Below are 21,229 nucleotides of genomic sequence, written 5' to 3'. Positions count from 1 at the left end.
AAGAGTGGAGGCTGTTATAGGCTGGTATAGGCTGTTATAGGCTGGTATAGGCTGGTATAAGCTGGTATAGGCTGGTATAGGCTGTTATAGGCTGGTATAGGCTGGTATAGTCTGGTATAGTCTGGTATAGGCTGGTATAGGCTGGTATAGGCTGGTATAGGCTGTTATAGGCTGTTATAGGCTGGTATAGGCTGTTATAGGCTGGTATAGGCTGGTATAGGCTGTTATAGGCTGGTATAGGCTGTTATAGGCTGGTATAGGCTGTTATAGGCTGGTATAGGCTGGTATAGGCTGGTATAGGCTGGTATAGGCACAAAGGGGGGACCAACTAGGATGTGACGAGCAGGTGTCCAAATCATTTTGGTCATGTAGAGTATATATAATCCACTGGGGCCCTAAATGCGGTAGTCCGGCCCTGTGTCTCTGCACCCTGATATTCACCCTCCACACCCCTTTAGTCCCATCGGGATATTCTGGATCTATTTGTATGTATTCAAGTCGACTGCTGAACACTGAACACCGGGCTGTAAATAGTACACCTGACTTCACATGATAGACTGTTGTCCCGCGTGACACACGTTACTTTCACACGAACGATTTATGTCATGATTTAATAACTGCAGACACGTTTACGCAGTTATATCAAGACACACAGAATGTATGCATACTAGCATAGAGTCCAGCTGAGAGTCTTGCTGAGGGAGTTACTGTATTAGGACGACTGACAGATATTAAATACAGCGCTTGGCTTCCTGTCAGACATCAGGTCCATACCACCTGGTCGATCTCTCGGTGCGCCAAATGGGACGAGACTAGACCCCAGCACGTCGATCATCCACATGACGCTTCAATGAATCCACTTTGATTGAATGTACGCTATTTTCTGCCAAATATGAAAATATCGGTACATCCTCAAAAGTTTGAATTGAGGTGGTTGGAAGTTAAATTGAACACGAACACCCCTGAAGAGAGCGAATATTCCCGAGACTGCAGGGTGTTCTTTGTTATGGTTGATCAGCACTGTAGATGTCAGTGAGCGTTTCCGCATCGACCCACCGACCTCATTGCGGGAGAATGAATCACGCAAAATGTAGCATATTAAATCAAATACCAAAGAGACGAACACGGATTATACAATGTATCTATGTGGTGGGGTTCATGGTAAGTGCAACATTGTAACCTTTTTTGAATGCTACATTTGAACACGAAAGTATTGAAATCACGCTTTAAATACGTAACTTTTTGGGCGACCCGACCAAATTCACATAGAATTACAGTATGAGTTATAAATATGTAATTACCATTGAAAGCAAGTATAAGAATCGGTAGATATGTGCATTTTTTTTATATGCTTCCCGTTCTTAACTTTAGTTTTTGCATCTTTTACTTTCAGTTTTATACAGCAGCTTCAAACAGCTGAAAATACAATATGTTTGGTTATGGAAAAGATATTTCACAGAAGTTTAGATGGTAAAATTATGATCTACACGATATATGATTGTTTTGTCACATAAACTGAAATTAGACAAACTATTAGAATTTTAGCAACAGTGTATCTTAAACAACTTTCGAGAGAGAGAGAGAGGCTCACATTGAACCTGATAGTTGAGGCAAATGCTTGCTGATAACATCAGTTTTTTTAACTGTTGTCTATTATTATTAACTTTACAGTGGCTGTATCATGACATTAGGGACTTTTATGCTATGTAAAATATTGATTCTGGTTTAGGCGGTTCCATCATATATGAAATTTGAGACCCTGACCTGCAGGCTACCACAACATACATCAAATGTATTAAACATTGTGCCTGCATTTGCCAAAAAATGCATTCATGGATTGTTCTGCAGCCAGTCACTCTAATGCTGATCCAGCTTGTCATAAGAGACAGTTGAGTCCCATCACAGCACTGTCAAAAAAACCTATCCAGCAGAATCCAGTCCTTGGAAATCTGTGTTTTGCTCTGAAGGACTTGTTATTCTGAGAAGAGCAGGGTGTTTGTTCACAAGAACATCAGACTCCATAAAACATATTATAAACCGGGTAGTTCGAGCCCTGAATGCTGATTGGCTGAAACCACAGGTATGACAAAAAAATTACTATTTACTAGTCTAGTTACGTTGGTAACCAGTTTATAATAGTAATAAGCCACCTCTGGGGTTTGTAGTATATTGCCAATATACCATGGCTAATGGCTGTATCAGGGCACTCTACGTTGTGTCGTGTGTAAGAACAGTCATTAGCCGTGATATATTGACCATATACCACACCTCCTCTGGCCTTATTGTTTAAATAGAATATTAATAGATATCCTGTGGTACAGGATTAGGCTGACGTCAGGTTTATTGAATCTTATGTGGATTGGACACACACTTACTGTAAACTCACAGAATTGGAGCAATACAGATGCGTTTGAAGACAGTATGATAAAGGTTTTATGTGTAATGCTGTCCAGATAATACGCATAGAAGTGAATGCTACAGAGTGTCTCAAGAACATTCTCACCCAATGCCTACTCCCTTGTGAGAGCTCTGATCCGCTCTCTGTCTCTGTCTCTGTCTCTCTCTGTCTCTCTCTGTCTCTGTCTGTCTCTGTCTCTCTCTGTCTCTCTCTGTCTCTGATCCGCTCTCTCTGTCTCTGTCTCTGTCTCGCTCTGTCTCTGTCTCTGATCCGCTCTCTCTGTCTCTGTCTCTCTCTGTCTCTGTCTCTGATCCGCTCTCTCTGTCTCTGTCTCTCTCTGTCTCTGTCTCTGTCTCTCTCTCTGTCTCTCACACATGCACTAACTCCCACACACTGTATGTTTGGTCCCAGTTTGAATGCAGAGTTAGTTGAATGGAGGGAGAATTAAAATGTCAGTTTAATAGGTAGGGCTGTGACACAGCAGGAGCAACAGCATGACTTCAAGTCTCTGGCAAGAGCTTCTCTGGAGACAGCCTCACAAATGAGGATGTACAGGGTGGGAGAGTGTCTATTTCTCTCCTCAGGCCCTGAGCTCTCTCTGTTGTAGGCTAAACTCACAAAACATCAGGCTAGATTAGCTGTACCTTTAGGTCCCTAGTTCATCTCTCTAACCCCCTTCCATAGAGCAGAATCTATCGCTAACAACAATGGTGGTTTGTCTGGTAGTAAAAAATAAAAAAAATACATTTGTTTTATTGTTGGACATAAAAGACTGTAAACACCAGGAAATCAGCTAATAGAGCGACACGTGATCATATACAAATGTAAGCAAGGTTTGAAATTATTACGTTTCAGTCAAATACTATCTCTTGTTTGTGCTTCTTGCGGTCATTTTGCAGTCTACAAATTATTTGTAATTATGTTCCGGCCCTCTGACCATCCGCTCAAGAAAAATCGTCCCGCGGCAGAATCAAGTTGATGATCGCTGCTCTAGTGACTCGTGACGGTGCTGAATGTAAATTGCAGCGTTTGTGAACCCCACACTTTATAATCTGTTTGAACATTTTAAAGCAGATGGTAGCGTAATTTTGATGCATGCTGCATGTTAGAAAGGGGGATTTGTCAGGGCAGAGTATTTTAACCCTTCATTTGACTGTGTTTTCATTGGCTATTGATAGGTCAAACTCTGATGATCACGATACTCTGATAGTCTTCTTTTTCGCAGTAAAACAACTTCCATAGTCCAATTTTGTTTAGAAAATGTTTTGATGGTGCCATTGTTATAGAGTAAAGGCTTGTGTGACTTCAGGTGTCAGTGGTCATTCACCTGTGTAAAAAAAGTAGTCATTGATAAAGTAAATCAAAATCTATCTGTTTTAATAGAAGAATTCAGGGAGACACCTCCAGAACAGAAGCACAGACCATGTCTAACTGGCCTCGTGGAGACATGCCTTTTAATTCTAATCACCAAGTTTATTATAGGTTTTTGTTTTTTGTATTCGTTTTTATTTCTATTAGTTTTAAGATTTTTATTAGAAATTCAGTTTAGTTTAAAATCTAGTTTACTAGTTTTTTATTTATTTTAAGTTATATCAAAACATTATTTATATTTCATTTTTATATGATTTAGTTTTAGGGACAGAAAGAAGGAGTTGTTAATTTTTTGTGTTTTTTGGCACTTTTCACCACTGTGGGGCAATAATGCATAATGTGATGTGTCATATGATAGATGAGGTTTAAAGGTAGACGCAGCGAGATGACGTAGTTCACAAAGTCATCAGTAGTAGTGGGGCAGGAGCGCGAGGCTAAACTTCTCTGCTGTTTTGATCCAGTAACGTGCGTTTTATAATGTTCATGCAAGTCAGACTAGGCCCAAATCAGACAATTGTTTTCCCCATACAAAGGCGGTGACCAGACTTCACAAAAGCGATCGTCTCGAAACCGTCAACAGACTGCATGAACTTTAAAAAAAGTATGTGATCAAAGGTCATTCAGTTTTCACTGCAGTCAACTTCAAGTTTTCAGCAGTTGCTCTTCACCAACATCAACTCATCACCATTGTGGGAGGCTTTATTGTCAACCAATCATAAGGGTCTCACTAATTGATTGTACAATGTGTACACCCATAATATGATATTAGGGTTTCAGTTTGTGATTGTGCGATATCAGGGTTAGATACATGTTTACTTCGTCATTATAGCTTTTGTAAAACAATGGCAACACTGCCGTGTTGATCTGAACATTTGCTGTTGGAAAACCATAGTAGTGTCTGACTTTGTTGCTTTAGTTTGACCACTTTACCATGGCGTTGTCGCTGAGTCTACCTTTAAATTATAAAGTCAATCTCAATGTGACCCGCCAGATTCAGAAGCTTGAAAATCCCATCCGAAAAAAAAGATTGAAAACTTAATTCGGTTTCTGCCCCCAAAAGCTAAAACTGAACATAATTCATGATGGTTTTTATTTTAGTTCGTTTTGCAGTCAAAGATAATATTTTCAGTATAGTTTTAGTTTTTCAAACGGGTTTGTTAATTATTTTATTTCAGTTTACTAAATCGTTTTTGGATGATTATTTTTCATTTCAGTTTTCGTTTACTATAATAACCTTCGATTTTTGACACTCATTTGTGTACTGGTTGAAGGTCACTAGACTGAAGGTACAAGGACTGATCAGACAGTACCAAATGTTCTCTAAACATCACCCCGAGAGGCTTGTAGGAAGTCAAAACAAAAGACTGATTTTTCCACCTGCTACAGAATCACAGTGTTCACAATGTCATCAGTACAATAATAATCAGTTTGTCCTCAGTCCTTGTACCTTCAGTAGCTCTGGCGTCAATTACTGTCAAAGGAAATGAGAATAGCCCAGTGACAAGTCTAGTGACTGTCAACCAGTACACAAACAAGTGTCACAAATAGAACACTGGAAATCATGTGTGTTACAGAAAGGGAAAACTAAAATAGGCTAAGTATTGTGTTAATCACTCTAAACTGAATGAGAACTTAATTCACCTTACATTTCCCCAAACCTCTTCCTGGGTGTTTGTTGTGGTTGTTGTTTATGTGTTGTCTATGACAATGTCGTTTACTGTAGCTCAACAGTGTTTGAACTAAAAGAACACCTGCTGCAGTCACTCAGTCTATACTCTCTCTCTCTCTCTCTCTCTCTCTCTCTCTCTCTCTCTCTCTCTCTCTCTGTCTCTCTCTCTCTCTCCTGTCTCTCTCTCTCTCTCTCTGTCTCTCTCTCTGTCTCTCTCTCTGTCTCTCTCTGTCTCTCTCTCTCTCTCTCTCTCTCTCTGTGTCTCTCTCTCTCTCCTGTCTCTCTCTCTCTCTCTCTCTCTCTCTCTCTCTCTCTCACACTCTCTCCTGTCTCTCTGTCTCCTCAACAGGACCTGTTTGGGGTGAGCATGATCATTCCCCTGCTGAGTCACCATGTCAAGGCCCTGGGGGCCAGCCCGACCGTGGCAGGCTTAGTAGGTAGGTGGGATGGTGATGATGAAGATATAATACCAGAAAAAAACAGGACAGTTCACATCAGTGTCATAGTTTGTAACATGTTTTCATACATCAGAAGTGGTGGAATAATTTAGCTGTAGCTGGACAACCTGAGAAATTCTAAAAAATAATTTTATTGCATGAAATATTGTATGAAACAAATGTATAGGGACCTGTGAGGACAACAGATGAAGGAATTGTCTTTTTCTGCTAAATAAGCTTTCTCTCTGCGTGTGAAATCACCAGCTGATATACTTACTAATTTCATATCACTGTGAGCACTGATTGAGCTCACAGGGTCTGATAGCTTATGCAAAGTGCTATAGCGGCTTGCATGGTAGGCAAGCTGTAATCATAAACATCTCTAGCGGCTAGCGGCTCACCACTGTTAGCGTTGGTCTATAAACAACAGTTCACCTAATGCATTGGTTTATGTTTCAGGCTCCACATATGGGATCCTACAACTCTTCTCTAGCACTATAGTTGTAAGTACTGACATGTTGTTCTGAAGACAGACAGTCATATTGTGGTACTGTATGTCTTGTTGAGCACCAGTGTGTTTCTGGTATGACAGCATAGAGCAGTCACACACACACACACACACACACACACACACACACACACACACACACACACACACACACACACACACACACACACACACACACCACACACACACCACACACACACACACACACACACACTACCCTAAGACCTCACCTGACATGGTGTTTGTGTCCTTTGGTCTCCACAACAATGTCAACATCTGAGGGTCTGATTGGACGTCAGCAGTGACCTGGAGTTGGATGCTCCACCATGCACTAACCACTAACCCTCCATTAACATCCACAAATTCCTCTGAATCTACATCTCTTAACAAGGTTGATACTGTATGCTGAGAGAGGTCTCCTCTGAAGAGAGACAGAGGTTCTCAGAGTAGAGTTGTGAGAGGCACTTCCACTTCCCCCACAGTCTCCTGAAATTGGTTTATATCTCAGGGGTCATGAGACGAATTAAAGGAGGAGAAGGAATCGTTTGTGGCCCCAGTGAACAGACAGGGAGGGAGGGAGGGGTTGATGGAGGGAGGAAGGAGGGAGGAAGGAGGGAGGAAGGGAACAGCCATGTCTCTGTGGTAATCCCCACAGGCCACATCCAGAAAACAGCAAATTCAAATGACTCTGATTTCATTATACTGTGTGTGATGATGGTGGTTGTGATCGGCAGGGCAGCTGGAGTGACGTGGTGGGGAGGCGGTACTCTATGCTGATGTGTCTGCTGCTGAGTGCTCTGGGCTACGGCCTGCTGGGGATGTCCACCAGCATCGCCCTGTTTCTCCTGGCTAGGATCCCTGTGGGTGAGTCAGACTGGGGGGAGAGGGGGAGGTAGAAACAATTAGGTGAGTCAGGGAGGAGACTTCTTGCTTCAGAGGCTTTGGCCTTGAAAGACCTCTACCATTTATCTGAGTCTGAATTGTTCAGGTATGTAAAAACAAAAAAATGTTTGGATGTTTTATATTCACCGTTACTGTCAGTAAAAACATAATTGATCATTAACATTCTATTACACACAAACATAAAAACAACTTCTCTGTCATGTGTCCGCTCCCTCTCGCTCTGTCCTCCAGGGCTGTTCAAGCACTCCCTGTCCATCTGCCGGGCCCTGCTGTCTGATCTGGTGTCTGAGGTGGAGCGCCCCCTAGTGATGGGACACTTCAACGTGGCCTCCAGCATGGGCTTCATCTTGGGACCCGTGGTGGGGGGCTACCTCACTGAACATGAGGGAGGCTTCTACACCTCATCCTTCACCTGTGCCGCCATCTTCCTCCTCAACACAGGTAGGTGGGGGTTCTCCTGCGCCGCCATCTTCCTCCTCAACACAGGTAGGTGGGGGTTCTCCTGCGCCGCCATCTTCCTCCTCAACACAGGTAGGTGGGGGTTCTCCTGCGCCGCCATCTTCCTCCTCAACACAGGTAGCTGGGGGTTCTCCTGCGCCGCCATCTTCCTCCTCAACACAGGTAGGTGGGGGTTCTCCTGCGCCGCCATCTTCCTCCTCAACACAGGTAGGTGGGGGTTCTCCTGCGACGCCATCTTCCTCCTCAACACAGGTAGCTGGGGGTTCTCCTGCGCCGCCATCTTCCTCCTCAACACAGGTAGGTGGGGGTTCTCCTGCGACGCCATCTTCCTCCTCAACACAGGTAGCTGGGGGTTCTCCTGCGACGCCATCTTCCTCCTCAACACAGGTAGCTGGGGGTGAGGATGAGGACAGGAGATGGGGGAGGGAGGGAGGGAGATGCAAGGAGAGAGAGGTGAGCAGGAAAGTAGGCAAAGGGTGTGCAAGGCACTTATGTTGGTATTCCCAATTCCAACCAATTCTAAATCACACCTTAACTCTAGCCACTTTGTGGATGTGAAAGGATGGGATGTGTGCTGTCTAACCTTGTGTTTGTCGTGTTCCATCCAGGTCTGGTTTGGCTGCTTCCCTGGAGCGATGCACTAACCCCACGCACCGATGCTAACTCCAACAGCAGCGCTAGCAATGCCAGCTGCCACGACAACGAAAACCACTTCACCTCAACACAGCAAAACTGCTCCCATGGCAACAGCAACAACCAAACTACAGCGTCGGCGGTCACGGGATCGGTGGCTCCAGAGAAGAACCAGAGAAGCTGGGACCTGGACTGGGGGGAGGTGTCCCTGCTCCCTTCAGCCTGGCGTCAGCTCTCTTCGGTGGGCTCCAAGATTAGCAGTGTGGCCTCCTCGGACATGTGGGACCTGTTCTTGGTGCGTCTGCTCATGGCCATGGCCATAATGCTGTACTACAGTAACTTCTCCCTGGCCATGGAGGAGCGCTTCATGCTAAAGCCCAAGGCCACAGGTTATCTAATCAGCTACAGCTCTACTCTGGGGGCCCTAGCCGGGTTCTTGGTGGGGCCCATCACTAAACTGTACGGTAACAACATGCCGGCGCTGTTGCTACACTCTTCGGTCCTCACGTGTTGCCTGATCCTGCTCTATGCCGCAGGGCCCAGTGTCTGGCACGTGTTGTTAAGTTCCACTTTCATCGCCATCTCTACGACCATCGGACGCACCTGCATCACTGACCTGGTACTGCAGAAAGGGGGCGCTCACGCCAGCGGCACACTCATCGGGGCGGGGCAGTCAGTGACCGCGGTGGGCCGCGTGCTCGCCCCCCTGCTCTCGGGGCTGGCCCAGGAGTTTAGTCCCTGTGGGCCCCCGATTCTGGGGGTAGGGCTGGCGTTAGCGGCCGTCGTCCTGCTGATGGTCAGGGTGCCAAAATGGGACGGGAGGGGCAAGAGAAAAGAGGCAAGAGAAAAGAGGCATAACTTGAGTCACACACAGTGAGAGAGTGAATGAATGAGAGAGGAAGTGAGATCAAAACTACCACAGCACTGGAGACAGAACTGATGCAGAACTGTTGGGGTGGTTTTTTGTTGACGTGTCAGCTGGGTGTTGTTTCATTGTTTTTTTAGCTGTCGATGACAGAGCCACAACTCTAGCTCTGTTGGTTGGGTCTCGATGTGATGACATCACAGCACCGATAGGACCCGGGTCATCATCAGCATCGCTCTTCCCCCCCCTTCAGTCCCCAAACAGAACGGGTCATCATCAGCATCGCTCTTCCCCCCCCTTCAGTCCCCAAACAGAACGGGTCATCATCAGCATCGCTCTCCCCCCCCTTCAGTCCCCCAAACAGAACGGGTCATCATCAGCATCGCTCTTCCCCCCCCTTCAGTCCCCAAACAGAACGGGTCATCATCAGCATCGCTCTTCCCCCCCTTCAGTCCCCCAAACAGAACGGGTCATCATCAGCATCGCTCTCCCCCCCCTTCAGTCCCCAAACAGAACGGGTCATCATCAGCATCGCTCCCCCCCCCTTCAGTCCCCAAACAGAACGGGTCATCATCAGCATCGCTCTCCCCCCCCTTCAGTCCCCCAAACAGAACGGGTCATCATCAGCATCGCTCTCCCCCCCCTTCAGTCCCCAAACAGAACGGGTCATCATCAGCATCGCTCTTCCCCCCCTTCAGTCCCCCAAACAGAACGGGTCATCATCAGCATCGCTCTCCCCCCCCTTCAGTCCCCAAACAGAACGGGTCATCATCAGCATCGCTCCCCCCCCCTTCAGTCCCCAAACAGAACGGGTCATCATCAGCATCGCTCTCCCCCCCCTTCAGTCCCCAAACAGAACGGGTCATCATCAGCATCGCTCTTCCCCCCCCCTTCAGTTCCCCAAACAGAACGGGTCATCATCAGCATCGCTCTTCCCCCCCTTCAGTTCCCCAAACAGAACGGGTCATCATCAGCATCGCTCTTCCCCCCCCTTCAGTTCCCCAAACAGAACGGGTCATCATCAGCATGGCTGTTCCCCCTTCAGTTCCACAAACAGAACGGGTCATCATCAGCATCGCCCCCCCCCCCCCCTTCACTCCCAAAACAGAACGGGTCATCATCAGCATCGCTCTCCCCCCCCCCCCCCCCCCCCCCCCCCTTCAGTCCCCAAACAGAACGGGTCATCATCAGCATCGCTCTCCCCCCTTCAGTCCCCAAACAGAACGGGTCATCATCAGCATCGCTCTCCCCCCCCCCCCCCCCCCCCCCCCCCCCCCCCCCCCCCCCCCCCCCCCCCCCCCCCCCCCCCCCCCTTCAGTCCCCAAACAGAACGGGTCATCATCAGCATCGCTCTCCCCCCTTCAGTCCCCAAACAGAACGGGTCATCATCAGCATCGCTCTTCCCCCCCTTCAGTTCCCCAAACAGAACGGGTCATCATCAGCATGGCTGTTCCCCACTTCAGTCCCCCAAATAGGGGCGAATGCAAAAAGTTCAGTGTTGCCAAGGCGACCGTGAACAAAGCCAGCAACCCTCTGTAAAAGGCATGGGAAGGTGTCCATGCTAAGTTAGCTTAGCGTAGGTCAACAACATGTCAGTGGCTCATTAGGTTCTTATAGCCTAGAAATATTCAAATGTTTATGTCTCTAGTGAGAGGCAATAATTCAATTAAAAACAACAACATATAAGCCTAATGTTACTCTAATGTAATCCTGCTCTTCCTTAATAACCACTACAAATAGTCCAGGAAAGTATTGGTACTGAAAATGCTAATTTCTCCAAATGCTCTGTTTCTGACCTATCTTATGAGGGTGGGCAGCAGGTGAAGGGGCTCCTCTTTCCTCTCTGGCGCCACATTCTATTTTCTCTCCCTTCTCACCAAAGTGTGCACTCCGTCACCCTCCTTTAAGAGTTGAACATATTAGGATTAGTGTGAATACATCCACACCAATCCAGTGCTTTTGAACCCTTTTGGGTGAGTGATCTAGTACACTGGGGAACGGATCAAGAACCTTAACTGAGCTTGAGTACTGGTTGTCCACAGGCACATATCTAGGATTCATTTACCCTTCCTAAATCCTAATCCTAACCACGCGGAGGGAAGTAAAACATTTTCCAAGGATCTTAGGTCAGTGTCTGTGGATAACGCCATTTTAACCACTAATGTATCAGGGCCTTTTCAATGGAAATGTTTACTTTTATAAAAATATATTGTTTATTTTCATTTTATATTATTTTCCCTTATTCTACATTGTCCATATTGAGTTTATTCCAATTTATAAATGTACTGTTAATTATTATTTTGATATGAATTCTATTATTTTGAATGGAGTTGCCCTTACACTGACCCAAATGCTACTGAATGTTATGAAGACAATTATTGTACTGAATGATTCATATGAAAGAAGTAAAGATCATTTGACAATACAATAAGTATATTTCTAAACATGTGAATGTTCTTGAATGTAAATGTCAGTTCCATAACTTCAGTTTTATATTTTTTGATTTGATGATGGATGACTGATAGTTTGTGAGATTTCTTTCTCCTACAAGGTGTTTTTTGCTCTGTTGCTAATGCTGAGTTCATGACATCTCATAAATTCATAAATATGAGCATATGACTGGAGAAAATCTACTTGAACGCCCCTCCAACTAGTAATTACTAGTGTCAAACTCGTCTATCATCCCTGAACTCCGACTTCTCCCACATGTTGAACTCTGACGTCACCTACTAAGGAAATTACCTCGATAGCATTTTCAGCAGTTATATACAACACAAAAAAATACAATAAACCAACTCTATTTATATATATTATTTTAACACTATGACTTGATTACAAGCATGATAGCTGTACTTTTCGTTTATAGTTGTAGCAGCTTGTTTGCCATTAGCCAATCTGCTTTCTTAAAGTGTTCAAAGCATGTTGCTCCAGGTTTACCAGTAGTATTTTCCAAGTTTTTCATGAGCATAGCATCAGACCTTAAACACTGATCCATCTCTGCAATACAGCAGTTAGAACGACTATTTTGTCAAGAAATAAAGTGGCATTTCAACATTATACATCAAGATTTTATTACTTAACTAAAAAGCAACACAGATAGTCAGAGCAGTGTTCATGAAGACCCTGTTAAGATATTACTGGTCTGAATGTCAGACACAAGGAGAAACAGAAAAACAGAAAAGCTAGAAGATAAGAAGTGTCTTTCCTGAAAGTGCCTTCACTTGCATAGAGATATACCAATGTATTAAAATCTATTAAATAATGTCATTGAAATCTTGCAGGTAAAACCAGGGGTAAAAGTAAATAAAATGGCTTCCTGGTATGCTACAAGTGTGTGTACACATAAACATAATGTAGAATGACATATAGAATCTCTATTAATTTAATAGGATCTCTGTGGGTCTAATAGTGAAGATTAGTCTTTTTTAAAGGTTTTACTTGATATCTTATTTAGAGTATTGTGTTGCAAGAGTCTTTGCTCTTCAGAGTGTGGTTGGTTGTAGACCAGTGGTTCTTAACTGGTTTTGCCTCGGGACCCAGATTTAACCAGGTTGTCTCAGTCACGATCCAATATTGGCATCACACAAAATGCAATCTGGAAAACAATTTTCAATACTATATTGATAGTAAATGTACAAATTATATGACAAGGGAACAACAGTCCCACTTTTTTCATTGTCAATAATTCAATTTTGCACATATTCTTGATGAAGAATGTTAAGCTCACTGGTTTAAGATGACAAAAGCAACCAAATACGCTAATAACTCAATATGGAATACTGTTTAAAAAAAAATAGTTCAGTGGTTAAATTATAGTAAAAATATAGGTTCATTATGATTTCTACACACTTTCTACCTGGTTTTAGTTGTTTAAATTCAGACTAGGGTATTTTTTAAATTATTTTTTTGACACTTTAACCCATTAAAAAACTCCGAGTTGAGAATCGCTGTTGTAGACAATCCAATTATCCATTCCCCCTTGGCTTGTAGTGCATTGTAATCTTGTGGTATTTGACATTTCACAGTTCTGAGATTCTGGAGTCGTTGTAGATTAGAACCCAAGACAGCCTATAGCAGTCCTCCTGCTACTTTCCTGACAGCTGATTAGTCCTCAGGGGTTCTAGGGTTTCCGAGTCTTCCACTGTGGCCTGAGCAGGGGTTTCTGCGTTCCACTGTCATCACGGTCACCAGGCTCTGCAGCCCAGGCTGGGGTCAGGGACAAGGGCTGCTGCTCCCCCTCTGGCCTGTGGTCACCGCTGCAATGGTCACCTGAGGAGCCATTATCAGGGTCGTTGGAGGGGTCGTGGCGAGGGGCGGGTATCCGGGAGTCACTGGAGGAGGAGTTTAGTCGGGACATGCCACGCCCCCAGGCACCTCTTCCTCTACTCCTCTCATCCACCAGGTCCACTACAGAGCTAGAGGGCACCTCTGTCAGTGTGTTCAGCCTGTGTAGGGGCAGCATTGCTCGGGATGAGGAGCGACTGGGCTGGTTAAACCTGGAGCGGGCTGATGGGTAATCCACCTCCGACATGGTCTCATCATCATCATTACCTGAGTGAAAGAGAGAGACATTGTCAATTTAGTTTAGGATCCAAGCATTGATGTGCAAAGAGCCTAAATATTGTAGAGATTATAGAGTGACACACACAAGCTTCATTTTGAGCATTACCTGTATGCCTCAGTCTCTGAGGAGGGAACTTTGAGTCCAGACTCTTCCCTGGAGGCAGAGAAAAGTACTTCTGGGATTTGGCCTCATTCTGAGAGAAAGAAAAAAGGGAGGTGAGAGGGGAATAAAGAGAGAGATAAGCGGTTGTACACTTTGATCACAACAAATGGTTTTCCTGTAACATATTTTTTTTAATCAAATCATGAAGTGCTGTGCACAGACTAGACCTGCATTACTAACATTACTACTAAAATATTTAGATTAATATCTATTCTAACATTACTACTAAAATATTTAGATTAATATCTATTCTAACATTACTACTAAATGATTTAGGTTAATATATGTTCTTAATGTAGAGTAACAATCAAACATATGGACACACCTACAGTACTCATTCAACGGTTTTTCTTTATTTTTTACTATTTTCTACATTGTAGAATAATAGTGAAGACTTCAAAACTATGAAATAACACATATTTTATCATGTTGTACCAAAAAAGTGTTAAACAAATCAAAATATATTTTATATTTGAGATTCTTCAAAGTAGCCACCCTTTTGCCTTGATGACAGCTTTGCAAACTCTTGGCATTCTCTCAACCATCTTCATGAGGTAGTCACCTGGAATGCATTTCAATTATTAACAGGTGTGCCTTGTTAAAAGTTTATTTGTGCAATGTCTATAATTCTTAATGCGTTTGAGCCAATCAGTTGTGTTGTGACAAGGTAGGGGTGGTATACAGAAGATAGCCGAGCGTCTGCTAAATGACTTAAATGTAAATGTAAAATAGCCCTATTTGGTAAAAGACCAAATCCATATTATGGCAAGAAAAGCTCAAATAAGCAAAGAGAAATGACAGTCCATCATTACTTTAAGACATGAAGGTCAGTCAACCCAGAAAATTTCAAGAACTTTGAAAGTTTCTTCAAGTTCAGTCGCAAAAACCATCAAGCGATATGATGAAACTGGCTCTCATGGGGACCGCCACAGGAAAGGAAGACCCAGAGTTACCTCTGCTGCAGAGGATAAGTTCATTAGAGTTACCAGCCTCAGAAATTGCAGCCCACAGAGTTCAAGTAACAGACACATCTCAACATCAACTGTTCAGAGGAGACTGTGTGAATCATGGTCGAATTGCTGCAAAGAAGCCACTACTAAAGGACACCAATAAGAAGAAGAGACTTGCTTGGGCCAAAAAACAGGTGGAAATCTGTTCTTTGGTCTGATGAGTCCAAATTTGAGATTTTTGGTTCCAACCGCCGTGTTTTGTGAGACGCAGAGTAGGTGAACGGATGATCTCCACATGTGTGGTTCCCACCGTGAAGCATGGAGGAGGAGGTGTGGTGGTGTGTTGCTGGTGACACTGTCTGTGATTTATTTACAATTCAGGGCACACTTAACCAGCATGGCTACCACAGCATTCTGCAGCGATACGCCATCCCATCTGGTTTGTACCTAGTGGGACTATCATTTGTTTTTCAACAGGACAATGATCCAACACACCTCCAGGCTGTATAAGGAAGGAGTGATGGAGTGATGCATCAGATGACCTGGCCTCCACAAGCACCCGACTTCAACCCAATTGAGATGGCTTGGGATGAGTTCGACCGCAGACTGAAGGAAAAGCAACCAACAAGTGCTCAGCATATGTGGGAACTCCTTCAAGACTGTTGAAAAAGCATTCCAGCTGTAGCTGGTTGAGAGAATGCCAGGAGTGTGCAAAGCTGTCATCAAGGCAAAGGGTGGCTATTTTGAAGAAACTCAAATCTCAAATATATTTTGATTTGTTTAACACATTTTTGGTTACTACATGATTCCATATGTGTTATTTAATCGTTTTGATGTTTTCACTATTATTCAACAATGTAGAAAATAGTAAAAATAAAGTAAAACCCTTGAATGAGTAGGTGCGTCCAAACTTTTGACTGGTACTGTGAGTCTGTGTGTTCCGCACCGGTCCGTTGAAGTTGCCGGGTCGGAGGCTGCGTCGGATGCTGGTGTGCCGTCGGATCAGGATCTCTTTTGTCCGGCTGTCATTGGGCAGGGAGTGCTTGGTGGTGTACGCCGTGGTCTGGAAAAACACACAGAGAAACGCACAATACATAAGACACACCCACTGATAACACACACTAACACACACTAACACACAACACATTACATAAAACACACACTGCATAGAAAATCTGATACAACGCTATAGTGTAGCAGAGGCCAACATACTGCAGGAAACACGCCCAATCTAACATGAGGTTTCTACATACAGTAGCTGTATCTGTACCACCCTGCTTTAATCTCCTAATGACACACACTAATGACACACACACCAATGACACAAACTAATGACACACACACACTAATGACACACACACACCAATGACACACACTAATGACACACACAAATCACACACACACTAATGACACACACAAATCACACACACATTATTGACACACACACAAATGACACACAAACTAATGACACACACACACTAATGACACACACACACTAATGACACACACACTAATGACACACACACACACACTAATGACACACACACTAATGACACACACACACACACACACATACGCTAATGACACACACACACTATTTGCTCACACACGAATGACACACACACACACACTAACAACACAAACACACTCTAATGACACAAACACACACTAATGACACAAACACTAATAACACACACACACTAATGACACACACACACACTCTAATGACACACACACACTAATGGCACACACACTAATGACACACAAACACTAATGACTCACAAACACTAATGACACACACACACTAATGACACACACACACTAATGGCACACACACTAATGACACACACACACTAATGACACACACACTAATGACACACACACACACACACACACTATTTGCTCACACACGAATGACACACACACACACACACTAACAACACAAACACACACTAATGACACAAACACTAATAACACACACACTAATGACACACAAACACTAATGACACACAAACACTAATGACACACAAACACTAATGGCACACACACACACACTAATAACACACACACACACACACACACACACACACACACACTAATGACACACAAACACTAATGGCACACACACACACACTAATGGCACACACACACTAATGACACACACACTAACAACACAAACACACACTAATGACACAAACACACACTAATGACACACACACTCTAATGACACACACACACAAATGACACAAACACACACTAATGACACACACACACACACACTAATGGCACACACACACTAATGACACACACTAATGACACACACACACACTAATGACACACACACACACACTAATGACACACACTAATGACACACACACACACACTAATGACACACACACACACACTAATGACACACTAATGACACTAATGACACACACACACACACACACTAATGACACACACACACTCTAATGACACACACACACTAATGACACACCTAATTGCAGCTGTATTCTCTTAATAACACAATGACACAGCAGTCCTTACAGAGAGAGTGCTGCTATAGCCTACACTCCTGATTACACAACGAGAGTGGATTTTACACACCCCAGCTTTTATGTTTTATCACAATACCCTCTTCTTTCTGTGCCTGTGGCTCTGGGCAGTCACCCAAACATAGCTGGCCACACCCTGACCTGTCTGAACCATGATGCTTATCTGAACGATACCTGGCTCTGTTTGTGTCTAACGAGCTGCTGTACCTTCCTCTCTCCTGGAAAACACTCATCACTACAGAGAGACGCCCATTGTCCCTAATAAACCCATTGTCCCTAATAAACCCATTGACCCTAATAAACCCATTGTCCCTAATAAACCCATTGCCCCTAATAAACCCATTGTCCCTAATAAACCCATTGTCCCTAATAAACCCATTGTCCCTAATAAACCCATTGCCCCTAATAAACCCATTGCCCCTAATAAACCCATTGTCCCTAATAAACCCATTGTCCCTAATAAACCCATTGTCCCTAATAAACCCATTGCCCCTAATCCAATATACTTCACTTGTGTAGATCTGAGAGGATTGGATAGTTATAAGCATCCCTAGGTTATTTGTGTAGTGGGTAGATCTAGTACACGGGTTTGGTGATCAACAGACGCTTTAACCGGGGCGGCAGGTAGCCTAGTGGTTAGAGTAACCGAGCCTAGTGGACTAGTAACCGAAATGTTGCAAGATCAAATCCCCGAACTGACAAGGTAAAACATCTGTCGTTCTGCCCCTGAACAAGGCAGTTAAACCCACTGTTCCTAGGCCGTCATTGAAAATAAGAATTTGTTCTTAACTGACTTGCGTAGTTAAATAAAGGTAAAATAAATAAATAAAAATGATGGCCGCATGGTGGGACAAGAAGCTGTCAGACCTGTTTTAGGGCTTAGGAGAGCGGAAGTCCAACGGTTCCAATAGAATGTCAACACATCACATGATCTAATGTCAAAACCAATGATACAATGAGATCTGTGACAGTAACAGGTGTGTTTGTGTTAGTGGGGAGGAGTGGGCAGATAATTAGATAAGGTCACAGAGAGAATCCCATCACATGAAAAAACAAACACTCTCCCTGTGGCTCGTTTTCAAAAGGTGAGGTCACTTATGGAAATGTACTGCCGACCACAGGCATTATGCAATACAGCACGTGAGGTACAGTACACACAGGTATGGAAGCACAAACTTCCATGTAACAAACAGGGCTCTGCGTAAGGTAAACCTTGTTAAGGAATCGACTCACTCGTTGTCTGATCTTGTACATGTTCTTGGACAGGATGTCATGCATGTTCATCAGGTCCGCAGTCACAAACTTCCTCTTGGGTTTACCAGAGCCCTTCTTCTCCTCGCTAGAGGAACAAACACAGAAATAACAGAATGTTTAAAAACGGTATCATCTTTGTAAATGATATCAGAAATAGGAATGGTGGAGTTATGTCACACATGCAGCTAACAAAAATATATGGAAGTGTCTGCTCTACCCAAAATTACAACCAACTAATTGCAGCATTACCGCAAAACTGGAAGAGGCAAGCGAAGGGGAAGAAGGAGAAATAAGGAACTTGTTTGTTGGCCCTGCATTAAAGACCGAAATTGATTCAAGAAAATGTTGATAAATAAAAAAGTATACCAGTTTCATTTAACCTCTAGGGGCTAGGGGGCAGTATTTTCACGGCCGGATGAAAAACGTACCCAATTTAAACAGGTTACTACTCTGGCCCAGAAAATTGAATATGCATATTATTAGTAGATTTGAATAGAAAACACTCTGAAGTTTCTAAAACTGTTTGAATGGTGTCTGTGAGTATAACAGAACTCATATGGCAGGCAAAAAAACGGAGAAAATTGAATCAGGAAGTGGGAGAATATAGAAATGTAGTTTTTTTTTAGAATCCCATGGAAAACTACAGTGACATAGGATTTACGTTACACCTCCTAACTCTTCCATTGGCTGTCAACAATCTTTATGAACAGGTTTCAACCGTCATCTGTTACCAGGCAGATCATTTTGGCTCAGTCAATGATTGGCCAGTCTGAGGAGAGGTGTCTTATGATGCGCGTACACGTGACGTCATCGTTTTTATATTTTTCTTCTGGGATGAATAGCTATTGCCCGGTTGTAAAATTATCGCAAAATTGACAACTGTGACATATACAGTGGGGAGAACAAGTATTTGATACACTGCCGATTTTGCAGGTTTTCCTACTTACAAAGCATGTAGGTCTGTAATTTTTATCATAGGTACACTTCAACTGGATTTTTGTTTTAGATACCGTCTCTCACAGTTGAAGTGTACCTATGATAAAAATTACAGACCTACATGCTTTGTAAGTAGGAAAACCTGCAAAATCGGCAGTGTATCAAATACTTGTTCTCCCCACTGTAGATGGCAAAAGAATAATCTCTCAAAAGAGATTATTGATGTACAGATTTCCATGGCACATGGTTTATGAACTGACACACAAATACAATCATCCCAGTTCTGCAGAGTTTGCTGCGAAGAGACAGAATCATTAGATCACTTGTTTTGGTACTGTCCATATGTAGCTTATTTTTAGTCACAGGTTCAGGAATGGCTGAAGAATTGGAACATTAACCTGGAGCTAACTGTGGAAACCTCCAGACCAGCATCATGCTGTGGGGATGTTTTTCAGCGGCAGGGGCTGGGAGACTAGTTAGGATCCAGGGAAAGATAAATGGAGCAAAGTACAGAGAAATCCTTGATGAAAACCTGTTCCAGAGCGCTCAGGACCTCAGACTGGGGTGAAGGTTCCCATTCCAACAGGACAACGATCCTAAGCACATAGCCAAGATAACGCAGGAGTGACTTCAGGACAAGTCTCTGAATGTCCTTGAGTGGCCCAGCCAGATCCATGAACCCGATCGAACATCTCTGTGCACAACGCTCCACATCCAACCTGACAGAGCTTGAGAGGATCTGCAGAGAAGAATGGGAGAAACTCCCCAAATACAGGTGTGCCAAGCTTGTAGTGTCATACCTAAGAAGACTCGAGGCCTTTACTGAGTAAAGGGTCTGAAATGTTATGTAAATGTGATATTTCATCATTTTTTTTGCAAACATTTTTCAAAAGCGGTTTTTGCTTTGTCATTATGGGGTATTGTGTGTAGATTGATGAGGGGGAAAAAACAATTTAAAAATGTAATTTAATTAATTTTAGAATACGGCTGTAACGTAACAAAATATGGAAAAAGTCAAGGGGTCTGAATACTTTCCGAATGCACTGTATATATTTGATATACCGTATAAATATTTACACAAAAACATATATGGGGAATTGGAAATGATGTGGACAATTAAACTTATTGAAGCCACAATCTATCTGCAATATTAAAGTGGATCTACCCCCCAAAAAATTAAGAAATTACAGAATGCTTAGGTATTACCCATTATAATCTGGATGGTTCGAGCCCTGGATGCTCATTGGCTGGCAGCCGTGGTATACCATGGGTATGACACATGACTTATTTTTACTGCTCTAATTACATTGGTAACCAGTTTATAATTGCAATAAGGCACCTCGGGGGTTTGTGGTATATGGCTAAGGGCTGTATCCAGGCACTCTTAGTTGCGTTGTGCTTAAGAACAGCCCTTAGCCTTGGTATATTAACCATATACCAAACCCTTCTGGACTTATTGCTTAAATACCCATCTGACCTGTTGAGGTTAAAAGTGTAATGTGTGAGGGATGATGGGTGGATAAGATGAAAAGAAGTGTATGACAGACAGCAGGGGGGACAGAGAG

The 21,229-nt window shown here is 43.4% G+C and overlaps 2 protein-coding genes across 2 annotated transcripts in view; one reads left to right on the top strand and one right to left on the bottom strand.

The window, feature by feature from the left end:
• The first annotated feature begins 730 nt into the window (after positions 1-730).
• mfsd9 (major facilitator superfamily domain containing 9) lies at positions 731-9,268 on the top strand. The gene is made up of 6 exons (XM_029712100.1): positions 731-1,161; positions 5,788-5,875; positions 6,335-6,378; positions 7,118-7,247; positions 7,518-7,727; positions 8,354-9,268. The coding sequence occupies exons 1-6, from the start codon at positions 1,027-1,029 to the stop codon at positions 9,253-9,255; spliced, it is 1,509 nt and encodes a 502-aa protein (XP_029567960.1). The 5' UTR covers positions 731-1,026; the 3' UTR covers positions 9,256-9,268.
• Positions 9,269-12,289: 3,021 nt separating this feature from the next.
• Positions 12,290-21,229, bottom strand: part of slc9a2 (solute carrier family 9 member 2) — a gene marked incomplete in the record, with an annotated part of 25,088 nt that continues 16,148 nt past the window's right edge. Inside the window, 4 exon segments of the mRNA XM_029712099.1 lie at positions 12,290-13,794; positions 13,913-14,000; positions 15,866-15,982; positions 18,708-18,813. Of these exon segments, the coding sequence (XP_029567959.1) occupies positions 13,364-13,794; positions 13,913-14,000; positions 15,866-15,982; positions 18,708-18,813 (742 nt within the window).

The sequence above is a fragment of the Salmo trutta genome, chromosome 24 (assembly GCF_901001165.1).
Source record: "Salmo trutta chromosome 24, fSalTru1.1, whole genome shotgun sequence".
Classification (NCBI taxonomy): Eukaryota; Metazoa; Chordata; class Actinopteri; order Salmoniformes; family Salmonidae; genus Salmo; species Salmo trutta.
Note: the sequence above shows the minus strand (reverse complement) of the source record. Positions and strands in the feature narration are given on the sequence as shown.